At 40.8% G+C, this 25,153-nt stretch overlaps 1 protein-coding gene across 1 annotated transcript in view; it reads right to left on the bottom strand.

The window, feature by feature from the left end:
• Positions 1-458: 458 nt before the first annotated feature.
• LOC137755546 (RAD52 motif-containing protein 1-like) overlaps positions 459-25,153 on the bottom strand; it is a 29,974-nt gene continuing 5,279 nt past the window's right edge. Inside the window, exons 6-11 of the mRNA XM_068531755.1 lie at positions 24,840-24,938; positions 19,880-20,451; positions 19,351-19,455; positions 15,960-16,078; positions 11,590-11,694; positions 459-7,205 (exon numbers count right to left, since the gene is read on the bottom strand). Coding sequence (XP_068387856.1) covers positions 20,246-20,451; positions 24,840-24,938 — 305 coding nt within the window. The 3' untranslated portion in view covers positions 459-7,205; positions 11,590-11,694; positions 15,960-16,078; positions 19,351-19,455; positions 19,880-20,245. The remainder of the gene's footprint in view (positions 7,206-11,589; positions 11,695-15,959; positions 16,079-19,350; positions 19,456-19,879; positions 20,452-24,839; positions 24,939-25,153) is intronic.

Genomic DNA, 25,153 nt, shown 5'->3' with positions numbered 1-25,153 from the left:
CCTCCCTCTAACAACCAGCACCACCCTGGCAGCCAGGTAAGGGAGTGAACCATCTTGGAAGTGGACCCTGCAGCCTCAGTCCAGCCATCAGATGACTGCAGCCCTGGCCGATATCTTGAGGAACTCGTGAGAGACCCAGAGCCAGAACTGCCCAAGATATTCCCCTAAAGGCTTGACTCAGAAATTCTGAGGAATAAATGTGTATTCTTGTTTTGAGCCACTATTTTGGTGTGATCTGTTACATACCACCAGATAATCAATACACTGTCTGATTCAGGGGTTGAACCAGACAGACTTGAGACTCAGTATTTTGAACTGGCATTTTAATGAATGATGCCCTCGTAACGGTTGGGGACTTTGGTCATGGGCTCCAAGTCGTTTCCTCTACCACAATAGTTTTTTTTTTTTTTTTCCAATAAGTATACCACAGCTCTAATACTGTTGGACTTTATTTTTAAAAGATGTAAATGACTAATCCTATCCCAGGGTTTCATTTGGGAACACAGTTTCTTTTTTTTTTTTTTTTCACACACACACACTGTATTTTATTTTTACAAGAGATAAATAGACTGACACCAAGCATTGTACATGGATGACCACAACAAAAGCAACAATGATTGCAATTACCAAACATGAAACACACTCATACTATGTCATAATATTGACATTCAGTCCAGTAATCTTCCACTGTAACAGCTCCTTTACTTTGCAGTGAAAATTGATTTGTATATTCTCTGCCTCTGAGTCCTTGTGGGATTTTGTTTTTGTTTTTGTTTTTAAATTCAAACAGAAAGTCACAAAAATTATACTCATCCTCATCAGTTCACTCAGTGCCATGTAATTAATTTTTTTTCCATCTTGATCTTTTGTTAGCACTTTTATGAGTTCATCAGTTTTTCATTAGAGTTCTGAAAATGCTTATTCATTCAGTTCAGCAGTACAGTCAGTTACCAGAAACCTGTACTTGTCAGAGTCTTTTCCATGAATTTCTTGAAGATGAAACCCTTTTATAGGAACATATTTGCAAAAGCATCAGAGTACACTCAGAACTGTCTGTAAATGACAAGACTTAAAAATGACCACGGTTAAAGATCTGATGAAAGTTCATAATAATGCAGTTGACAAAAAAATTAGTTATTTCTGAGATATACATTTTAAAATAATAACTAGGATTATGACTTATAACATACCACAACATATAAGACTTTTAGAAATTTCATGTAATGTCTGAAACATTTATATTAACATATTTCCATACAAATAACCCAGTGAAAGTTTAGTATTAGTTGTTTGTTTTTTTATACTGCAGGTTCTTAGTCATCAATTTTATACACATCAGCGTGTACATGTCAATCCCAATCGCCCAATTCAGCACACCACCATCCCCACCCCACCGCAGTTTTCCCCCCTTGGTGTCCATATGTCTGTTCTCTACATCTGTGTCTCAACTTCTGCCATGCAAACCGGCTCATCTGTACCATTTTTCTAGGTTCCACATCTACCACAGTACTTACCATGCCAACAACCCACAGATTTTCCTGGGCACGAAATTCCTCAACCCCCTACTGTGCAAATATACAGTAGGGTTTTATTGTTCGGGGGTGGGGGGGAACTTATAAGCAGAACAATAACAGGGTGCACTCAATCACTCAAGCTTTCAGAGAAGGGGATTAGACCAGACTTAGCTGGATTGTGTGTCCCATGACCAGAGTTCCCGTAGACAAGGAGCCAGCCTGGAGTGCGTCACAGTTACAGGGATGGTGAGGCAGGGAACGTCTATACTACTAACAGTGGCAACTGCTTGGTGACAGAAATGGTCGCAGTAGGAGGGGGAGCCTATTTTTTCCATTGAGCTTGCTGGTACCTGCTGAGCTAGCTTTTTACTGAGCTACTGAAAGGGGAAAGGAATGAGTGTCCAGGACTACCCGAATTATTTCTCATAACCTTCTGGATTCCCAACACCTCACTGATCTCCATTCCCAGGTTACATTTGGACCTTATCATCATCTGGAATTTGTCATAAAAAATCTTAAATGTACATCTTTCATTCTCTGAACACAAGCTCTTGTCCTTCCAGTTCTCACTCATGTGTATCCACCGTACATGCTCTTCAGTTGCATCAAAATCTCTGGTCTGGTGCCCCATTTTCTCCCAGTTCCTACTTGGTCTAAACATCCAAGTTGACCTCTCAGCCTCTCTACATTTAGGCCACTATCAAAGTACCCTTTATAAAACTCAAGCTTGGTCATGTCTCTTCTCTATTTAAAACATTGTAGTTTGTGCCCTGTTTGGTCAAGGCCATGTGCCTTGACCAGGCCCTTTGGGATTGGGTCTCTGCTCTCCCGCACTGCCTCACCTACTGCCCTTTCCTCCTTGTGCTTCATGCTTGGGAACACCAGACTGTACACGCTTCAAGCCCACCCAAGGTTTCATGCCTCTTGCCTCTGTACTGTCCTCCGTCTAGAATGCCTTTCCTTCATCTCGTCCTCCCAAGAAACTTCTGTTTGGCTTTCTTCTTCTTCCCCTCCTCTAAGCCATCCCTCACATTTACTCCTTTCCAGCCAACCAAGAGCTGAACCACTTCTTGGTACACTGCCATTGTCATGTCAACACACTGTCTTCTATGTATAATATATCTTCAGGTGTCTGTGCCTCCTCTCAGTCTTAAGGCCACACAAGAGAAGGGACTTTGTCCTAATCAACTCTTTCCCCAGCACCAGCCACAGTGTCTGGCATATAATCCAGGCCCAGATCAAGTTCTACCTTTTTCATGGACCCTCCCTAGTTTCCTAACCTTCCCTCCTCTGAATCCTACAATTTTCTTCCCTGTATCATTTTTGCCCTAATCATATATTGTCTCATTTCATTATCTTTTAAAAAGTGGCTAAATTCTCTGACAGATTTCATCGGAATCAGAATTTGCATTCATTTAGTAGCTGTTGGCCTTGTATCTCCCTCTCCCCTTCTATCTCGCAGGTCTCAGTAAGGAGTTGGGCTCTGAGCTAGTTTGTCCATCATAAGATGGTGACAGAGGCAGCCCAAGGCGGCCATGTGTTGTACCACCTGACCCTGGGCACCCCTCCTGCTTCTGGGCCACAGCCAGGGATGACTGACTCCCTGATCCAAGGAGAGACAGCTCACTCACAGGCTGGCCAGGTGAAGTCTCTGGCTCTGGCAAAAACACTGCCCAATCTCGGTCAAGCTGGGCCAAGCAGAATCTTACTCTTGGCAATTTTAATTTAGAAACATGGTAGGGTAGCATTTGAGACTAATAAAAAATTGTGCAAATCTGAGGTAGTATGATACAAAAAATATTATCTAAGCCTCATTTTTGTACCAACTTTGAAATAATGGAAATATCCCAAACTAGGAACCTGGAGCTACCTGGAATCCTGGTCCACACTTTGGGAAGCCCAGCAGTACAAGGATCTCTACCCCTGGTTTCTCGTCAGCTCCCTGTCTTTGTGACCACCTCTCTTCCTGAAATCAGACCCCCACTCATTACAGAGTTTGAGCGGGCATGGGGACTTTCTGCTCTTGTGACCTGATAGTGTAACCAAAGTGCCTAGTACTGTACCTGGTCCATAGCAGGTGCTCAATAAACAGCACCTGCCCCCTTCTCCTCATTATTATCATTGTTATCAACTCTTTGGTGGCAAACACAGCTTATACTTCTCTGCATCCCTGTTGGAGTCTAACAGTTCTGGGCTCCAACATTAACTCACACTTTTGGACGTGGGGCCTTGGGTCCTTGAGCAGGTTACCTACATTCTTTAAACCCTGTTTCCTATCCGTCAAACGAGGCTAACAAGATATGCTTCCACGGACTGTTGGGCTAAATAAGGCCATAAGATGCCTAACCCAGGGCTTGGCACCAAGCAAGCAAGTGGTAAATGTTAGCTGCTGCTGCTTCCTATTGTTAGTAGTATTAGTCATGCGCCTTAAACACAGTAAATACTTGTTGGCTCACTGAAGTCACCGCCCAGAGAAAAACACTTGTTTTTCATTCTCAGTAAGAACCTTTGGGAGGTGACTTGGGCAGGCACTGAGAGAACAGGTGTCTCTCATGCAGCATCAGCAAACTCATAACTCAGAAGAACTGATGGGCCGTTCACTTTGCTTGGAACCCCACCCAACCGGCAGAACCTGCTGGGCTATCTCCCAGGCCCACTGATCCTCTGGGGGACCGTGTGCTATCACCCCATGGCTTGCACAGTTCTTCACCTCATATTACTAAACCACCAGCACTGTCTGTGGTCATTTTGGTAGATTATCAAATCTTGTTCATTCAGAATTTCTTTTACTCATTAATCTATTTAACTCTCACTGACTTAAGAAATGTGATTAATGACTTTCTTGGCAGGAGTGGAAGAGCCTTTGCACCTTCCGCAGGTGGCACTGTCACTATATAATCACTTGGAATCATGCAGCCCTGGGTCTGTGCTGGGTGAGGCAGGAGGTGGGTAGGTTTGGTGCTGGGCTGAGCTGGAGGGAGCCGAGCAGCACACAGCTGACCCTCAGTGGGGTCAGGAGAGGCCAGGGCCTGAGGAGGGCCGTCTTGGGCAATGGCTGCTCTCACACATTCTTCTTTACCCTGTCTTTCTGGCACCTCCCTGTTAGTTATCCAAGGGTTGGGATTTCTTTTTAAAGAAAAAAAACAACCCAATGGGAATTTTCCACCAGCTTGAAATGGTGGAGAACCCCCTACCAAGATAGGGTACACATTTGTACATGAGTTTGAGAACTTGGGAGAAAAGTCAGGCCTTGGCTCCACAGTGGAGGGAGACACAGTGATCCAAACATTCTGGCAACCACAATGACCGTAGGAGAGGGGCCAGAAGTAGATGATCCTCTATGGGCAGGAGGTCGAGTATGTTGTAAATAACTGGTACTTGATGAACCAGGAGAGAGAGCACCAGAATAAACTGCTATTTGATTTAATGATCTATGCCCCTTGAGGATGGTATGTTTTCCAGTTCCCAGGGACTGATGATACTGGGGAAACAAGGGAGGGAAGCCCCTCTTCATCCTTCTACTCATCCTCCTTTGCCCACATTTCCTCTTGTGGAAGTACTGGCTACCATGAGGGATTCTAGTTTCAGCTCTGCTTCTTCTTGCAGGCCCTTGTTAGTGGTGTATAAATATTCAACTATTTACATTTTAATTCCTTACCACATGGTTAGACTTGGCTATGAATTTATACATTTTAGTATGAGAAAAATAAGTATTTTGTAAGCAATGCTGAGAAGCCAATATTAGAAAATAAAATTTGCAGGTGGCTTGAGGCAGAACAGGGCTCTGTGGCTGTCTCGTGTGCTGTCTCACTTTCCTCACCCGCCCCTTCATCAACCCAATATGCAGCCAGAAGCTTCTCTGCTGGGGCTTTGATGACTTCCCTGGGGTAAGAAGAATAATGCCAAGGCTTTTACCTTTGAAAGGAACAATTATAGTTTTCATTATTTCCTCATTTTAGAGGAGAATTTTAAATTGTCCTCTATTATTTACCCTGCATCCTTACAGAATATCTCATCCTCATCAGAAGACTCCCTGTCGTGTAGCTTCTGTGCCATGTTTTCCTTGCGTGTGGCGTTGAGAGGCCTATACATATCCCTAAGCCAAAGTGGCTGCCTTCTCCCGAAAAAGCCCTCCTGGAACTCAGAAAGGGAAATATTAATTCAGCATCTCCCCTGCTTTCTCTGGCCACAGTACTATATCCCCCTCAAATTTACCTGACTCTCACTTCCTCCTGAGCTTCTCTTATGCAGCAGAAATCGAAAAAAGCCCCTTAGAGGAAAACACACACAGTTAGTGTTACATATCATTTTTCATCTCTCTCACAATGTGTTATCTCTGGTCTTATTAGGAGTAAATGGGTACCTCAGTCCATAATCACAATGAGCAAAATCACCACAGACCCGGGATCTTGAAAATCATCCCATGCATGCTGGCCTTCCAGAAGTTCTCTGTGTCAGTCCAAAATGGCACCCCCGTGTCTCTGGGGAGACCTTTGCATGTGGCTTAGCATGGAGTATAGGCAGGATTTTCAGCCCCATTCACCTTTTTTGGCCCTTGGCCAAGAGCCCTCGTGCAGAGAAAACACTGCACAGTGGCGCTGGGCAGAAACACATTACTCTCTAGATGCGCTTCACACCAGTCTGCTTCGGACTTAGTCGCACATGCAGCATTTGCTGGGGGTGTGGCTGTGGGGAGAAGGTGCTTTTATTTTCCTGGCTGCTCTATCCTATCCTATAAGTTGAATCACACCAAGTAAACACCTGAACCCAACTAGCAAAATTATCTATAGCTCTCTGGCTTTCATATTGCAGGCTGTCACTGAGGTGTCAGTGAATTGTGAAATCAGTTTAGAGGCCATGACCAGCAGGGAAACACAAAATACTCTTTTTGAATACAAATAGAATAGAAAAAAATCAGAGTGCACGATGTTAGTTTCAGAAACTACTTATGCCCATATAGTATGTGTATACTGAACTGTGACATAAAACGGAGCTCACAGCCCAAGCACAGTGTGATCAGTAGAGAAGTCCTCAGTGGAAAGGGACCATCTTCTTTTTGATAATCACTAGCAGTATGACCATGGGGCAAGATATTTTCCCTTTCTCTTTCTCCATTTCCTTATTATAAAAGGAAGAGACAAACTACTGTCTAAAGTTTCTCCCGGTTAAAATTCTATGAGGTCTGGATAAAGGGAATAGAGAGTAGGGGCCTGAAAAACAGTAGGGTGAGAAGGGAAGTTTTCTTGCCACTTTACAGAAGGGACTCATAGGTTCTACCTTTCGTCAGCTTTGAGTGAGGCCAGCCCCTAAATCCCCAACCATGTGGCCCTCCCTACCGCAGAGCCTCCTAGAAGGCCTCTGGCCTGGCCTGATGCCTAGGAACCAGGCACCAGGCCAGCAGGAACAGGTGCAACCAAAACCTCTCCCCGTCCACCATCTTTCCTTAAAGGACTAGTGAAAGCAGATGAATCTGTGCCAGTCCTGTTCTAACTCAGCTTGGGCTGGGAAGCTAATTCTGCTGATAAATAAATTAGGGTAATTAAACATTCTTCCTGCCTTTGGTGAGGAAATTGAAATAGATGAGTTCTAAGTTCTCCTCTAGTTGTAAAATTCTGCTTTAAAAGACCAATATTTACCTTTTGCTTCTTTTTTTATCTTCCCCTTTTGCAATCCTATGAGAATAAATCTGTTCTGAAAGAAAACATGATCATGATTATCCATTACAATTATTTCCAAATCTTTATTCATTCCTTTTTACTTTAAATCTTATCTACTCAGTGAGATGATAACTTTTTTAAGGAAAGGAATTCTACCCTGTTTAATAACCCTTTGACTCTTCCACAGTACCTTAGGGTCTTGCATGTAGCTGGCGATGTATTTTATTGACTGTTTTAGATAACTTTCAACAGATAATTCCTAATAAAAATTCTTAGAAGTAGGAAAAGAAAATAAAAGTATCTAGCAGAAACCTAAGCATTGCTTTAAAGTCAAGAACAAGAGTAGGATGTCCATCATTACTGCTACTATCGATCATTGTGGAGGAGGTCTTAATCAGTACGGTAAGAAAAACGAAGTATTGGAAAGGAAGAGACAAACATATTTGCATATGAAATGAGGGACCTAAAAAGACCAAAAGAATCAACCGAAATTTTATTGGAAGTAACATGAGTAAGATGGCTACATACAAAATCAAGAGATCAACATATAAGCCTCAATAGCTTTCCCATGTAACACAAATAATTCACTAAAAAACAGAAGAAACATCCCATTTACTATATCAATAAAAATGCATAAAGTACCTAGCAATAAACTTAAAATTTGTAAGACCTCTGTGATGAAAATATGAAAACTTTTTTGAAGGACATTAAGAAGTACTTACATGGCATGAGATACCATCCTCCTAGAATGTTGTAAAGAGGTAATTTCTCCTCAAATTAACCTACAAATTCAATGCAATCCATTTATATCCAAAATAATTTTTAAATAAAACCTGGCCAGCTGACATTTGGTAGAGAATATATGTAAGAATAGTTATGAAATGTATGAAAAAGAAGGTCAAAGAGTAGGAACTTGCCCTACCAGATATAAAATATGTTATAGAGCAACTGGAATTAAGCAGTGTGATATTGGTACTGGTACAGGACAAGATAACTGGATCACAGAATAGAGTCCAGATGAAGATAGTATATTAGACCAGGGAAGAAAGAATAAACCATTCAGTGAAAGATTTGAAAACAATTAGATCTTCATGTAGGGGTGAAAAGTTAGATCCCCTACCTCAACCACACTAAAAAACAAATACAACAAACTCTAGACGGATTATAAAAGTACTTGAAGAAAATATTAGAGATTATTTGTACGTCATGAGGTGACAAAGGCCTAGCTAACAAAATCCACCCCACATGAGCCATGAGGAGAGGACGGGCAGATATGGTGGCAGACTGTCAACACACCTGCTACTCTGAACAGCCCTTGCCCCCTTTTTCCCTGGACTGTTTGTCTTCTTCTTCTTGACTTATAAAACTCTTGGGAGTTCCCTGGTGGTCCAGTGGTTAGGGCTTGGTGCTTTCACTGCTGCGGCCCGAGTTTCAATCCCTGATCAGGGAACTAAGATCCCGCAAGCTGCACAGCATGCCCAAACCCCGCCACCCGCAAACAAACAAACAAAAAACTCTTTATAGTAAAGAAATACTGGCTTTCATTGAATTCCAGTGTTTCGAATCTTTCCAGTGTTTTTGTCTCCAAGGAGAGAAGACAAAAGAGTGGAGTGGGGAGCACAAGCTTTGCAGTCGGGTGAAACTGGCTTCTGCTTTTGGTTTGCCCACTGGGGCCTTACATTGATCTCCTTCATCTATGAAGGAGGGATAGTAATATCATCCTCACAGACTGTGGGCATTAAACCAGACAATATATGGATAACTCCTCATCTTACGCTTGGCATGAATCAGTGCTAAGCTGGTGTCACAGACAAGATGGTGGAATATATCAAAGGCTCTGCTTGTGGCATCAGGCTCTGAAGGCTCTTTCCCACAATAAGATTATAAAAATATTGCTTTTATTTTCTTCTAATACCTTTATGTGGTCTTTTTTCACATTTATGGAAATATGTTTATTTAAGATGAAAAATGGAGATCTGCTATTCTTTACCCCCCAAATAGTTAGGCAGCTATTCTATCACCATTTATTCATTTTCTCCCACTGATTGGAATATTAAAACATGACGTTTCAAAAGTCTTAAGAACACATGGTCTGTTGCTGGACTCGATGCTACTTCAAATAAATATTCGGTTGCATGATTCCTCACTGTGGAATTGACATAACGCCTCATCTCTCTTCCGTTGAACACCATTAGTGTCTACCATAGGAAGAACACTGCATGGCCCCTGTCCTCAAAGAGCTTATCATATAAGTGGGGAGAGGAAATAACGGTTAGGACTCCTCGCTTTCACTGCCGAGGGTACAGGTGCAATCCCTACTTGGCGAACTAAGATCCCGCAGGCCAAAACAAAACAAAACAAATTCAAGGTTAAACTACATAGAAGTTAGAAACAATAAAAAGGGGACTTTACAGAAATTCTAAAAAAGCAAAAGGCCATATGCCACCTGGAGATGTAGAGGGTACAGTCTGGGCAATGGCCAATGACTAGCAAGCTGACCCCATGCTAGTCCCCAGCCTCCTAGGCTCAGAAATCATACTCTTCCTCACCAAGAGAGAACTCACGTCTTCCTGTTGTGGCAGTCTCACTTTATCAATAGCACAGGATTGATCAAAAATCAGAATGCCAAATTATTACTTGACAATGAGAAATACAGCTGTTCTACACACAGGGCATCCGTGTCTACACAATCAGAGAATTACCTTCTGTGGAGACAGGCCTCCGTGGCACACTAAAGCACAATCACACAATCGAAGGCTACTTGGTGAGAACAGAATTAGAAAAGGAATCAGCTGAATCCAGAATTTAATGGGAAGGCCTGAGGCAGCTGGATCCATCCAGCTCCTCAACAGGCACAGCCTGGCTAGTGGGCCTGACTCTTCAGTTCTGCTGCCGAAGGTGCCATCTCTACTCTCGGGCAATGTGAGGATGGGCGCTGCCCATGTTGGTCTCTCCTCACCTTTTCTATGCTTTCACTACTGACCAACCCTCCTGCAGATAGACACATTTCTCTTTAGAAATTAGTACATCATGTCAGGTTTTATTCAAGTCTGATAGGCCAGGAAGCCATTAGTCCTTACACGTCTCTGCTCAGCTCCATGATGTGCTAACCTTGGTGTTTCTCTCTTGGGGGGCTGCCTTTTTAAAAACTGCTTACCACTTTTGTGAGTTCTGAGGGGAGGCGACTGCTTTGCTATGGCCCCTAAGAAATGGTGACAAACCTCACAGGACTAGGATCGGGAAGGCTGGAGTATTCAGGGAAGGCTTTATGAAGAAAGATATCTGAACTTGAGTTGGCTTTTGAGAGATTCATAGGACCTCCACAGGCAAAGCAAAATCAAGGAAATTTAGATGGGCAAAGGCACAGACAAAAGTAGGAATGGGTGTGGTGTAACTAGCGTATAGGGAGGAGCTGCTTTGGCTCCAATGGAGGGCTGCCATAACAAGAGAAAAGGTAAATAAAGCAGGTTGGACTGGTAGGGTAGAATCAAGATTGCCAGCTTATTAAAATCACTCTTTTAATGTTAGCAACTGCCTGTTGGGAAAAGTAACAAACCATTATGTAACTGACCAAAAGGTAAACAGGCTAGCTCCAGGAATAGGCTACTATAAATATGACATACTTTAGGGTAGCCTGCGGCAGGATTTTACTTGCAGTGTTTTAATGGAAGCTATCTAAACAATTCCTAATACACTGGAGAAGAAAGCTGCTAAGTAAACCTAAGGAATTGACAAGATCATACTTTTATCTTTTAGGCATGTCCTTTTAGCCCTCCCAGGGTGACTGATAGCTCCGTGAGTATGGAGATCATATACCTCTCATCACTTCAGCCAACAAGGAAAGAAATCAACAGTAGACTGAGAGTGACAGGTGACTACATCAAATCAGCATAGTTTTTTGAGTTGAAGAAATTTTGCTATCATGTCAACTCTGGCCTTCTTATAAACTTAACTTGTCAAAATAGTCCAATGTCTTGTTATCATGGATCCAATTCCATAGAGATCTCCTGGCAGTGGAGTTCCTTTAAAAATCCGGTGGGGACTTCCCTGGGGGCACAATGGTTAAGAATCCGCCTGCCAGTGCAGGGGACACGGGTTCGATCCTTGGTCTGGGAAGGTCCCACATGCTGCGGAGCAACTAAGTCCGTTCGCCACAACTCCTGAGCCCACGCGCCTAGAGCCCGTACTCCACAACAAGAGAAGCCACCGCAATGAGAAGCCCGCGCACCGCAATGAACACCCAACGCAACGAAAAAAAGAAAAGAAAAAAAAAAATCCTTGGGCTATAATTTTCAGTAAAAGAACAAATTGTATCTCAGTCCTCATGACTAAAGAGAAGTATCAAGTAGTAGTAGGTGGAAAGGTGGCTTTCATTCTCAGTTTGTGGGTTCTGAATCTGAATGAATTATTGTCCTTACCTCAATGAGATAGAGAATTGTAACCAAAATCGTCACTACTACAGTTACAGATATTGCCAAGATGAGTTTGTTGTTACAGCCATATCCTGGAACTTCTTTTGTGATCTAAAAAAACAAATAACAATTTTTTAAAAACAAAGAGATGTAAGGGATGAAAGCTAACTCTTCTTAAACCTATTCTAAACAATAGCTAACTATTCTTAAACTACTATAAAACCCAATCCTTTCAGGCGAGTAGCTTCTATAAGAACAAGCAAAATTTAATGTTATTAATGTTATCATTAGCTTTTTCTTCTACAATTTATCTACAATTTATTTGTCTTGTGTTATGTCCTCTTCTCGTCTACCCTAGGAATAGTGGCACACTCTCTAAATGAGCCAAGTGGGAGATCACTGTCTTAGCCAGTTTCATGGCTGAAGATACGATACAGACTAGGAGCCCGTGGTATTCCTGCCTGGGCACGTTCATGGCATGTCCTAAACTGAGTAAAAGTCCAGGTCCCATGTTTCAGGGGTTCTCCTCACCTCACTTGACTCCTGCTCTTTCTGCTCACTCTGGGCTTCTGTGCTCTCACTGACAGAGTTGTCACTTTTCCACTGGTCCGTATCCCATTCCGCTTTGGTCACCTTTACTTCTTGCTGCTTGCTGAGAAGCTTCATCAGGAGGCCTGTTCTAGAGATGAGGTTGGCACAGGCCAGCTGCACGTGGGTCTCCGCACAGTCTATTTTCAGAGTCTGGATAACATGAGAAATGAGCCTTCGCATGACATTGTTGGGGATGAGGGACCGCAGCTGCTGCTTTAGCTGAGTTTCAACTTGATCACCCGGGGATGTGAACCCCAGGAAAGTGAAGCCTGTGGGCTTAGAGGATAATTCAGTGCCCGTGTTGTGCTACTCCCATTGTGTTTCGTTGGTGTGTTGAACAGTTGGCATACTGTTGTCTGCAGCAACAGTAGAATGTGCAGTGGAGACGTTCCTATGGGTAGTGTTTCCAGGGCTGGTTCCTCCTGGCAGACTAGAGTTTCCTGTAGAAATAATTTCTTCAGAAACGTTTTGTGCAGTATTGTTTTCTGAAGTGGTGTTTTCTATCGAAGGGTCTGAAAGAGAAAATAATTCTGGAAAAGGATTTTCCTGAGAAGTCACTTCTCCTGAAGATGAAACAGGCTCTCGCGGAGGGGAATTTATGAGACTCCTCCCTACAGAGAACGGAGGGCTTGCAAGCATCATTCTATTGGGTGAACTTTTCTTTCTGAACTTTTGACTCCTTTTGACTTTGGGTTTTCTGTGGACCCGATGAGTCCTAATTTTATGGAAGATGTATTTTTTTCCCAGAATGTGAGATTAGTTCAAAATCCTTAATATTTCTAACTCTAGCCTTTGCATCTTCTAAAACAAGTATAGTGTTGGATAAGTCTTTTGATTTGCTTTTAACCTCAGGTGGGGATTTTGGAGGGATGGAGGCAGAAGGCCTGCCCTTGAAGTACTGTTTCAGGGTAGAGGAACCTGCTGCCTTGTGTTCCTTTATGAATGAAGACTCTGCATTGGAGGACTTTCCCACCAGCTTCCTGGGCCTCTGCACCATGAGTAGCTGTTTCAGCTTTCTTGGGGATGGCCTCCTGAGCCTTCTTTCTTCGGCAGTGCTCGCCACAGATGGCTGGGCATTCTGTTTCCCCCAGACGCTCTCATCTCCCACTGCTTGGAGGTGCATTTTCTGTAGGCCCCTCGGGCCCTTGAGGACCCTGTTCACTCTCAGCAGCTTTTCCTCTGTACTCTTAGTCTTTGCTAGGCTGTCTTTCTGTGGTTGGGCAGTTTCCAACTTCTTTTGAAAGATGTAGCGTTTATACATGGCACTTAAAAGGTTGGAACGCGTACGCGTGGCAGGTTTTTCTTCCTTTTTCACCTCATCCATTTTTTCTTGAGTTTCTGCATCTAACAAATTTTCCAGAAAATGGAGTTTCCTCCATCTATTTTTATTAGTTGAATTGTTGCGTGCACGTTTAACAGAAGGGCTCCTTGTATTGTTTTTCAAAAGGCCCAGCGGCATATCTCCATCTTGTGTATTTGAAAAAAGAAGTTGAAGGAATGGTAATAATGTTGATTCCACATCTCCTAGATTTCCCTCTGAGATATAAGGCAGTATGTAATTTCGTGCCCTGATAATATCACTGTTATTATTAAAGTCCAGCTGCTCATTCATGAAGCCTGACAAGCTGACAGCACTTTTATCTGAGGATGCCCTCTCTGACTCAATAGTCAGCTCGGGGCTGTTGTTCTTCTTCCACGCTTGTAACACCTTCATCAACGATCCTTCTGCATTCCCTAGAGATGTTTCTTCATCTCTCAAAAAAGAGGAGACTGTTTTTGATCACTGAAGACTGATGGGACAGCTTTTTGTCAGGCCACAGCCAAATAAATTAGGAATCAGTCAACGTTTGAGTGCCACTTAGGAGAAAAAGAAACCCACACTTAAGCCTATGACTGGCACCAACAAAATGTGAAAAAGGTATCTCTTGAAAAAGTGGCTATCTACTCAGAAAATTCCGTAGCGTGAAATATAGTAACTATATTCAGGATTACTCCACTGGTTCCCAGGGGCCAGTACTCAAGAAAAGCCAAGGCTGGAAGACAAATACTCCCCTACTCAGCTGGACTCTCTGCAGATCTACTGTGACTCCTCACATTCACATACCCCAACCTGTCCTGCCTCAGAGGCAGAGGAGTGTGAGGCTTCCTCTCTCCACCTCTTCAGTGTGCTTGTGTTCTCGCTACTATCACAGATGTCCACGACAACAACCGCGGCTAACAGGTGGTCACCTGGACATTCTCTTCTCCACCCACCCACCGAGTCCTTTGCTCAGTCCCTGCTTCCATATATCCCAGCCGCCATAACAGAAGGCTCTATACAGAAAAAAACACTATGTCCGCCGTGGCTCTTTGCTAAAATTTGGGCAGGGATCTAGGGTATATGTTACGAGAGTTGCCAGATTGTTTGTCAACGTGGAATGTTCAACAAATCAATGGAAGAATACTTGAGGTCCTAAAATGCAGAAGGGAGAAAACAACTTGTGTCAGATGGCTACTTTGCTTTCATTTCATTTTACTTCTAATATTTCCAGCTTTACTTGGGGAACCATCCAAAGCTTATAACTGTGTGAAGGTAATGTGTACCATTGTGTAGCTGGCTTCTATTCCAAAAGGATTAAAAGTATTTTTGGTCAGGGTCAAAGGAGGAGGGAAGGGTCATGAGAAAGGAGGAGCATGGGCTTGCAGAGAGCCCCAGAAAGGGGACAGGAGATCGGGGCACTAGGGTCATAGCACTTAACACCTCTGATTTTGGTTTTCCTCGCCTGTAAAAGGAGATGAAAAATGCCTTTTCTGCACACTTCTGGGCGAGAAGGGAGTAATATAATTAGTAAAAAAATTGTTTGGGGGAGTTCCCTGGTGGTCTAGTGGTTAGGACCCAGCACTTTCCCTGCTGCGGCCCGCATTCAATCCCTGGTTGGGGAACTAAGATCCCACAAGCTGTGTGGCACGGCCAATAAAAAAAAAAAATTGTGTTGAAAAATCAGCAATATTGTCTTTATAGAAGTACCAAAGTGTTATTATATATGACGTGCTCTAGATCACTGAAAGAGACCTGTATTCAAGCTACCTGGGCAGGAAAGCACATTTTGGAAGTCATAAAGTTAGTGCCAATAAATCTAATATATAGAAAAATAGTTGAAAGCCCCTGAGTGTTTTGTGGATAGAAAAGCTTGAGATTCAGAGCAAGTTCAGAGCTGGACAGTCTAAGAATAAACTAGCTCTCCCATCCATTAGAAGGGCTAGGTAGCAGCTTCTGGTTATGGAACCAGAAACTCTCAGGCTCCCAATAGGACATAAAACAGCATCACTTGTACTCTTTATAAAATTGCAGAAACAAATAAAAGAAACAAAAATATATTTACACCTGTCCTATTAGACAAAGGGTAGTTGAGACCTAATATATATAAAATCAGTTTACAAACTGTGATGCACTCTACGAATAAGTTCTCATTTGCCGAGAGCACAGCATAGGATATGTGGCCGATAATGTGAATTCCCTTCCCCCTTCCATGCCTTTCTCTTGTTCCTTTATGTATGCGGATCAGTTACATTATTAAGCTAACTATGTACCTGAGCTCTTATTAGCTTAATAATGTAACCAAGAATCTGATTTTTAGCAAGGGGGTAGTTCTTAGAAACGTAGGGAGCTGGAACGCTGAATGAATGAATTAAAATAATGCAATTACATCATTAATTTGAAAATTTATCATCATTGATTAAAAATAAAAATTATTAAAAAATTAAATTAAAATTAAAAAATTTATTATACCGCAATTGAGACTCACCACAACGTGTGACGTCTGTCAGGCATTCACTGTCACAACGCAGCTTGACTGTCTTACAGACAACCTCAATAGTATTTTTAAATTGGCAGAGGCAGCAGGCCATACGGCTAGGTAAGACCCTATAAAGGGAAACACAGGTAATTAAATTCGTGGTAAAAGAGTTACTTGAGTAGGTAGAAGAGGTAGGCCAAGGCCACCACAGACCAGTGCAAAAAGGAGTTCTTGGGGCATATGGACTGGAGAACTGGATAGGGGCCGGTTGGCCAATTGCTGCTCTTGACTGTTGTAAGTAAATATAGAGGAGGAGAGAGGTGCCCAACAGAAGGATTAGGATGGCAGTAGGTATGGTATGCCTAGAAAAAAGGGAATAGGGATTAGAATTGGGTGACATTGATCTGTAGTTTAATTCAGAAGTATCTCCTTCCAACCTAAAAGCCTCACTTGGGGTTGAGAGTACACAGGAAGAAGGCGGACTTCTAAGAAGAGTCTGAATAAGACCGCACCTTCTGGAGTCCTTTTCTCAGTTCCTATTTGTGAGTAGTAATATATTAGAAATCATTCTAGTAAGAAAAAAGCATCGTGTGGTTAAACAATAACAGAGATCGCATTGGCCAAATCTGGACAAAAGGAACATTCCAAAGAATAACATTATCGTTATAATAAGGTATAACATAGTTACTTTTTAAAAAAGCACATGAGTTAACAATGATACTCAAAATGAAAAGTGGGGGAGCTCTTCTTTATAGAATAATGTCAGCTAATAAATGCAAAAGGAATGATAGAATTAGGAAAGTGTCATTTGGCAACTATCAATGTAATAATCGATTCAGACAAGGATTATCATTGATGCACAGTTGGGTGAAGAGTTGTTTGAAAGTAGGATCTTCACTGATCCCAACGTATCACCCCACATATTATTTATCAATTACCAAGGGGAAAAATAACTTTACAATGGAGAGATATGGAAGATACCACCTCAGTCAAGTGATCAAACTTAGCACTGGGCCACCTGAAGTGATGAAGTATGAAGAATACATCACCTATATAGTATTCTTCCCCAAAATGTTTACTTTGAGTCTAATGAGGAAACAGACAAATCCAGATCGTGGGGCAATTGACAAGACAACTGGCTTAGACTCTTCAAAAATGCCAATGTCATAAAACATCAAAAAAAATAGTAGGGAAATATTCTAGATTAAAGGAAACAAAGACATGACATGCAATGCCTAATCTTTAACTGGACCCTGTATCAAAACAAAACAGACTTAAACTATGTTATTGGCTTCTGGCCAAGATGAAGTAACAAGGACCAATTTGACCTCCCACCTGAAACAATGAAAACATCAGACAGGACATATGAAACAACAGTTTTCAAGAAACTGGACCTCAGGCAATAAAGTTCAGTGATCTCCAGGAGATGGGAAATAAATGAAGTGATCCCTCTAATTGCCCTACCTTACTTCTCTGAGAGAGTTTCCAGGTCATGGTAAAGGGAAGAGAAGTCCAGGCAGAGACTGGTGGACTCCCTGACTGAGGAAATGGAGCTGAGAGTCTGGGAAAACCAACGTAACTAGAGTTCCCAAAGCAGAGTATCAGAGAGAAAAGAAGTGCACAGACAAAGAACTCTGGAGACATGCAGAGGGATCTCTTGAGAATTCAACAAAGTATTGGTCAGTACATTTGTGTGAGGAATTCCCTGATGCCAGGAAAAGAACCACATGAAAGGATTAATAATAAGAATAACTGGATATCACACAGGGTTGTAGGAATAGTACCTGTTCCTACAAGTCAGACTGCAAAACCTCATGATGCTCAGAAAGGACTTGTCTCCGTAGTTGCATATAGTGAGCTCCAGACTAAAGGCTACTTGGACTCCTACCCAACGAATCTTACACACTAGACCTAAAAGAATAAAATTGTTCTGAGTAACTTAATTTCACCCAAAACAAAGCTCAAGGATTTTACAGAAATATATATATATATAGCACACAATAAACTAAACCTCACAATATCTGGGATCATATAAAAAATTTCCAAGCATGCAAAGAAGTAGGAAAATATGACCCATACTGAGGAGAAAAGGCAATCAATCAAAACTAACCCATAATCCATACAGATGTTAGAATTGGCAGAAAAGAACATTTAAAAAGTTATTATACATGAAGAAAAGTTATTACAACTGCATTTCATATGTTAAAAAACCCAGAATAAACACTGAAAATGTTAAGTATAGGCATGGAAAATGTAAAACAGACCCAAATTGTGCTTCTAGAAATTAAAAACAATGTCTAAATGAAAAAGATACTGAACGAGGTTAATGGCAGATTAGACACTGCAGAAGAAAGGGTCAGTGAACATTAAGGCATAGCAATAGAAACTATCCAAAATGAAACAAAAAGAGTAACAAAACAAGACAACAACAAAAATGAATAGAGCCTCAGTGAGTTGTGCAACAACGTCAAGTGGCCTAATTCATGGGTACTTAGAGTCCATGAAGGAGAGGAGAAATACAACAATTTGAAGAAATAATAGCCAACACTTTTCCAAATTGGTAAACACTATAAACCCACAAAGTAAAGAAGATCAGTGAACTTTAAGCATAAGAAACATGGACAAAACTACACCAAGTCACAAAAAATAATCAAATTGCTCAAAACCAGCAATAAAGAGAAAAATTTAAAAGCAGCCGGAGGAAAAAACTATACACTACGTACAGAGGAGCAAAGATAACAATGACAGCAGAATTCTTGTTGGAAACAATGTAAAGGAGAACTCAGTGGAATAACACCTTTAAAGCAGTGCATTGAATTCTATCAAGCTAGAATTCTATACCCAGATCTGTCCAAAACAAAAGCAAAATGAAGACTATCTCAGACATACTAAAGTTGAAAGAATTCATTACTAGTAGACTTTTACTATAAGAAATGGTAAAAGAAGTATTTTTAAGCAGAAGGAAAATGACACTTGTTTGGAATATGGATCTACACAAACGATTAAGAATACTGGAATTGGGACTTCCCTGGTGGTTCAGTGGTTAAGAATCTGCCTGCCAGTGCAGGGGACACGGATCCCATCCCTGGTCTCGGAAAGTCCCACATGCTGTGGAGCAACTAAGTCCGTGTGCCACAACTCCTGAGGCCACGTATCTAAAGCCCGTACTCCACAACAAGAGAAGCCACCGCAATGAGAAGCCCGTGCACCGCAATGAAGACCCAACGCAGCCAAAAAAGAAAAAAGGAAACAAAAAATCCTGGGAATATACTTTTCAGTAAAAGAACATAGTGTATCTCAGTCCTCATGACTAAAGAGAAGAATCAAGTAGTAGTATGTGGAAAGGTGGCTTTCATTCTCAGTTTGTGGGTTCTGAATCTGAATGAATTATTGTCCTTACCTCAATGAGACAGAGAATTGTAACCAAAATCGTCACTACTACAGTTACTGATATTGCCAAGATAAGTTTGTTGTTACAGCCATATCCTGGAACTTCTTTTGTGAGCTAAAAAAATAAATGACAATTTTTTAAAAACAAGGAGATACAAGGGATGAAAGCTAACTCTTCTTAAACCTATTCTAAACAATAGCTAACTATTCTTAAACTACTATAAAACCCAATCCTTTCAGGCGAGTAGCTTCTATAAGAACAAGCTAAATTTAGTGTTATTAATCTTATCATTAGCCTTTTCTTCTACAATTTATTTATCTACAATTTAGTTGTCTTGTGTTATGTCCTCTTCTCGTCTACCCTAGGAATAGTGGCACACTCTCTAAATGAGCCAAGTGGGAGATCACTGTCTTAGCCAGTTTCATGGCTGAAGATACGATACAGACTAGGAGCCCGTGGTATTCCTGCCTGGGCACGTTCATGGCATGTCCTAAACTGAGTAAAAGTCCAGGTCCCATGTTTCAGGGGTTCTCCTCACCTCACTTGACTCCTGCTCTTTCTGCTCACTCTGGGCTTCTGTGCTCTCACTGACAGAGTTGTCACTTTTCCACTGATCCGTATCCCATTCCGCTTTGGTCACCTTTACTTCTTGCTGCTTGCTGAGAAGCTTCATCAGGAGGCCTGTTCTAGAGATGAGGTTGGCACAGGCCAGCTGCACGTGGGTCTCCGCACAGTCTATTTTCAGAGTCTGGATAACATGAGAAATGAGCCTTCGCATGACATTGTTGGGGATGAGGGACCGCAGCTGCTGCTTTAGCTGAGTTTCAACTTGATCACCCGGGGATGTGAGCCCTGGGAATGTGAAGCCTGTGGGCTTAGAGGATAATTCAGTGCCCGTGTTGTGCTACTCCCATTGTGTTTCGTTGGTGTGTTGAACAGTTGGCATACTGTTGTCTGCAGCAACAGTAGAATGTGCAGTGGAGACGTTCCTATGGGTAGTGTTTCCAGGGCCGGTTCTTCCTGGGAGAGTAGAGTTTTCTGTAGAAATAATTTCTTCAGAAACATTTTGTGCTGTATTGTTTTCTGAAGTAGTGTTTTCTGTAGAAAGGTCTGAAAGAGAAAATAATTCTGGAAAAGGATTTTCCTGAGATGTCTCTTCTCCTGAAGATGAAACAGCCTCTCGTGGAGATTACTAAATAACCAAGAGATCACTGAAGAAATCAAGGAGGAAATCAAAAAATTCCTAGAGACAAATGACAATGAAAACACGACGATCCAAAACCTATGGGATGCAGCAAAAGCAGTTTTAAGACCGAAGCTTATAGCTATACAAGCCTACCTAAAGAAAGAAGAAAAATTTCAAGTAAATAATCTAACCTTACACCTAAAGGAACTAGAGAAAGAAGAACAAACAAAACCTAAAGTTAGCAGAAGGAATGAAATCATAAAGATCAGAGCGGAAATATATGAAATAGAAACAAGGAAAACAATAGCAAAGATCAATAAAACTAAAAGCTGGTTTTTTGAGAAGATAAACAAAATTGATAAGCCGTTAGCCAGACTCATCAAGAAAAAGAGGGAGAGGACTCAAATCAATAAAAGTAGAAATGAAAAAGGAGAAGTTACCACAGACACCGCAGAAATACAAAGCATCCTAAGAGACTACTACAAGCAACTCTATGCCAATAAAATGGACAACCTGGAAGAAATGGACAAATTCTTAGAAAGGTATAACCTTCCAAGACTGAACCAGGAAGAAGAAGAAAATATGAACAGACCAATCACAAGTAATGAAATTGAAACTGTGATTAAAAATCTTCCAACAAACAAAAGTCCAGGAGCAGATGGCTTCACAGGTGAACTCTATCAAACATTTAGAGAAGAGGTAACACCCATCCTGCTCAAACTCTTCCAAAAAAATTGCAGACGAAGGAACACTCCCAAACTCATTCTATGAGGCCACCATCACCCTGATACCAAACCAGACAAAGACACTACAAAAAAAGAAAATTACAGACCAATATCACTGATGAATATAGAGGCAAAAATCCTCAACAAAATACTAGCAAACAGAATCCAACAACACATTAAAAGGATCATACACCACGATCAAGTGGGATTTATCCCAGGGATGCAAGGATTCTTCAATATACGCAAATCAATCAATGTGATACACCATATTAACAAATTGAAAAATAAAAACCATATGATCATCTCAATAGATGCAGAAAAAGCTTTTGACAAAGTTCAACACCCATTTATGATAAAAACGCTCCAGAAAGTGGGCATAGAGGGAACCTACCTCAACATAAAAAAGGCCATATACGACAAACCCATGGCAAACATCATTCTCAATGGTGAAAAACTGGAAGCATTTCCTCTAAGATCAGGAACGAGACAAGGATGTCCACTCTCACCACTATTATTCAACATAGTTTTGGAAGTCCTAGCCACGGCAATCACAGAAGAAACAGAAATAAAAAGAATACAAATTGGAAAAGAAGAAGTAAAACTGTCACTGTTTGCAGATGGCATGATATTACACATAGGGAATCCTAAAGATGCCACCAGAAAACTACTAGAGCTAATCAATGAATTTGGTAAAGTTGCAGGATACAAAATTAATGCACAGAAATCTCTTGCATTCCTATACACTAATGATGAACAATCTGAAAAAGAAATTATGGAAACACTCCCATTTACCATTGCAACAAAAAGAATAAAATACCTAGGAATAAACCTACCTAGGGAGACAAAAGACCTGTATGCAGAAAACTAGAAGACACTGATGAAAGAAATTAAAGATGATACCAACAGATGGAGAGATATACCATGTTCTTGGGTTGGAAGAATCAATATTGTGAAAATGACTATACTACCCAAAGCAATCTACAGATTCAATGCAATCCCTATCAAATTACCAATGGCAATTTTTACAGAACTAGAACAAATCATCTTAAAATTTGTATGGAGACACAAAAGAACCCGAATAGCCAAAGCAGTCTTGAGGGAAAAAAACAGAGCTGGAGGAATCAGACTCCCTGACTTCAGACTATACTACAAAGCTACAGTCATCAAGACAATATGGTACTGGCACAAAAACAGAAACATAGATCAATGGAACAAGATAGAAAGCCCAGAGATAAACCCATGCACCTATGGTCAACTCATCTATGACAAAGGAGGCAAAGATATACAATGGAGAAAAGACAGTCTCTTCAATAAGTAGTGCTGGGAAAACTGGACAGCTACATGGAAAAGAATGAAATTAGAACACTCCCTAACACCATACACAAAAATGAACTCAAAATGGATTCAAGACCTAAATGTAAGACTGGACACTATAAAACTCTTAGAGGAAAACATAGGAAGAACACTCTCTGACATAAATCACAGCAAGATCTTTTTTGATCCACCTCCTAGAGTAATGGAAATAAAAACAAAAATTAACAAATGGGACCTAATGAAACTTCAAAGCTTTTGCACAGCAAAGGAAACCATAAACAAGACGAAAAGACAACCCTCAGAATGGGAGAAGACATTTGCAAACAAATCAACGGACAAAGGATTAATCTCCAAAATATACAAACAGCTCATTCAGCTCAATATTTAAGAAACAAACAACCCAATCCAAAACTGGGCAGAAGACCTAAATAGACATTTCTCCAAAGAAGACATACAGATGGCCAAGAAGCACATGAAAAGATGCTCAACATCACTAATTATTAGAGAAATGCAAATCAAAACTACAATGAGGTATCACCTCACACCAGTTAGAATGGGCATCATCAGAAAATCTACAAACAGCAAATGCTGGAGAGGGTGTGGAGAAAGGGGAACCCTCTTGCACTGTTGGTGGGAATGTAAATTGATACAGCCACTATGGACAACAGTATGGAGGTTCCATAAAAAACTAAAAATAGATTTACCATATGATCCAGCAATCCCACTACTGGGCGTATACCCAGAGAAAACCATAATTCAAAAAGACACATGCACCCCAATGTTCATTGCAGCACTATTTACAGTAGCCAGGACATGGAATCAACCTAAATGCCCATCGACAGACGAATGGTTAAAGAAGATGTGGTACATATTTACAATGGAATATTACTCAGCCATAAAAAGGAACAAAATTGAGTCATTTGTGGAGACGTGGATGGATCTAGAGACTGTCATACAGAGTGAAGTAAGTCAGAAAGAGAAAAACAAATATCCTATATTAAGGCATGTACGTGGAACCTAGAAAAATGGTACAGATGAGCCGGTTTGCAGGGCAGAAGTTGAGACACAGATGTAGAGAACAGATATATGGACACCAAGGGGGGAAAACTGTGGTGGGGTGGGCATGGTGGTGTGCTGAATTGGACGATTGGGATTGACATGTATACACTGATTTGTATAAAACTGATGACTAATAAGAACCTGCAGGATAAAAAAACAAACAAAACAACTAATACTAAACTTTCATTGGGTTATCTGTATGGAAATATGTTAATATAAATGTTTCAGACATTACGTGAAATTTCTAAAAATCTTATATGTTCTGGTATCACGTTATAAGTCATAATTCTAGTTATTACTTTAAAATGTATATCTCAGAAAACACTAAATTTCATTGTCAATTGCACTATTATGAACTTTCATCAAATCTTTAACCGTCGTCATTTTTAACTCTTTTGTCAGTTACAGACAGTTCTGGGTGTACTCTGATGCTTTTGCAAATATGTTCCTATAAAAGGGTTTCATCTTCAAAGAATTCATAGAAAAGACTCTGACAAGTACAGGTTTCTGGGAACTGTACTGCTGAACTGAATGAATTAGCATTTTCAGAACTCTAATGGAAAACTGATGAACTCATAAAAGTGCTAACAAAAGATCAAGATGAAAAAAAAATTAATTACATGGGACTGAGTGAACTGATGAGGATGATTATAATTTTTGTGACGTTCTGTTTGAATTAAAAAGAAAAAATTTCACAAGGACTCAGAGGCAAAGAATATAGAAATCAATTTTCACTGCAAAGTAAAGGAGCTGTTACAGTTTAGGATTACTGGACTGAATGTCAATATTATGACATAGTATGAGTGTGTTTCATGTTTGGCAATTGCAATCATTGGTGCTTTTGTTGTGGTCATCCATTTACAATGCTTGGTGTCAGTCTATTTATCTCTTGTAAAAATAAAATACAGTGTGTGTGTGTGTGTGTGTGTGAAAAAAAAAAAGAAAAGAAATTGTCTAGGATAATGTTGAAAGGACAAAGAGTCATTTTAAAGCTGCTACTAGTAGCTAAGTTGTGAATACTTGAACATCAGTTAGAAAAAGTTATTATCATTATATAAGAAATTGAGTCTGTGCCTGTGAATGATATTCAAGGAGAAAAGTTAAAAATAAAGTATATAAGAGCTACTTTTACTACAACTAAAGGACATATCATAGGACATTTATTTTAATGAACTTTGAGTGAGTACTGAAAGAAAAAGAAAAAAAGGTCTTACCTAAAACCACAATCAGCAGTTTCCAGAATGCATCTGTCATAGCCTTCTGAATAGCAAGCTTCTGGGTTACCTTCCTTTTCATAAGGAATGATAATGACCCTAAATCCAACCAAAACACATGAATTTAAAATGCCTATCTGAATAACTGATTTCGAGGTTATGTGTTTAAAACTAAAAATGCATCTGTCATTCTTAGATCATTATCTTAGTGATTAAGGGCAGGCACAACACTGGGGTACGGTTGAATGTCTCTGTTGTAGGTATACCCTGGCATGGCACATTTTTACTGCTCAGATCTATTCTGGAAGTTCCTA

The sequence above is a fragment of the Eschrichtius robustus genome, chromosome 20 (genome assembly GCF_028021215.1).
Source record: "Eschrichtius robustus isolate mEscRob2 chromosome 20, mEscRob2.pri, whole genome shotgun sequence".
In the NCBI taxonomy this organism is placed as follows: domain Eukaryota; kingdom Metazoa; phylum Chordata; class Mammalia; order Artiodactyla; family Eschrichtiidae; genus Eschrichtius; species Eschrichtius robustus.
Note: the sequence above shows the minus strand (reverse complement) of the source record. Positions and strands in the feature narration are given on the sequence as shown.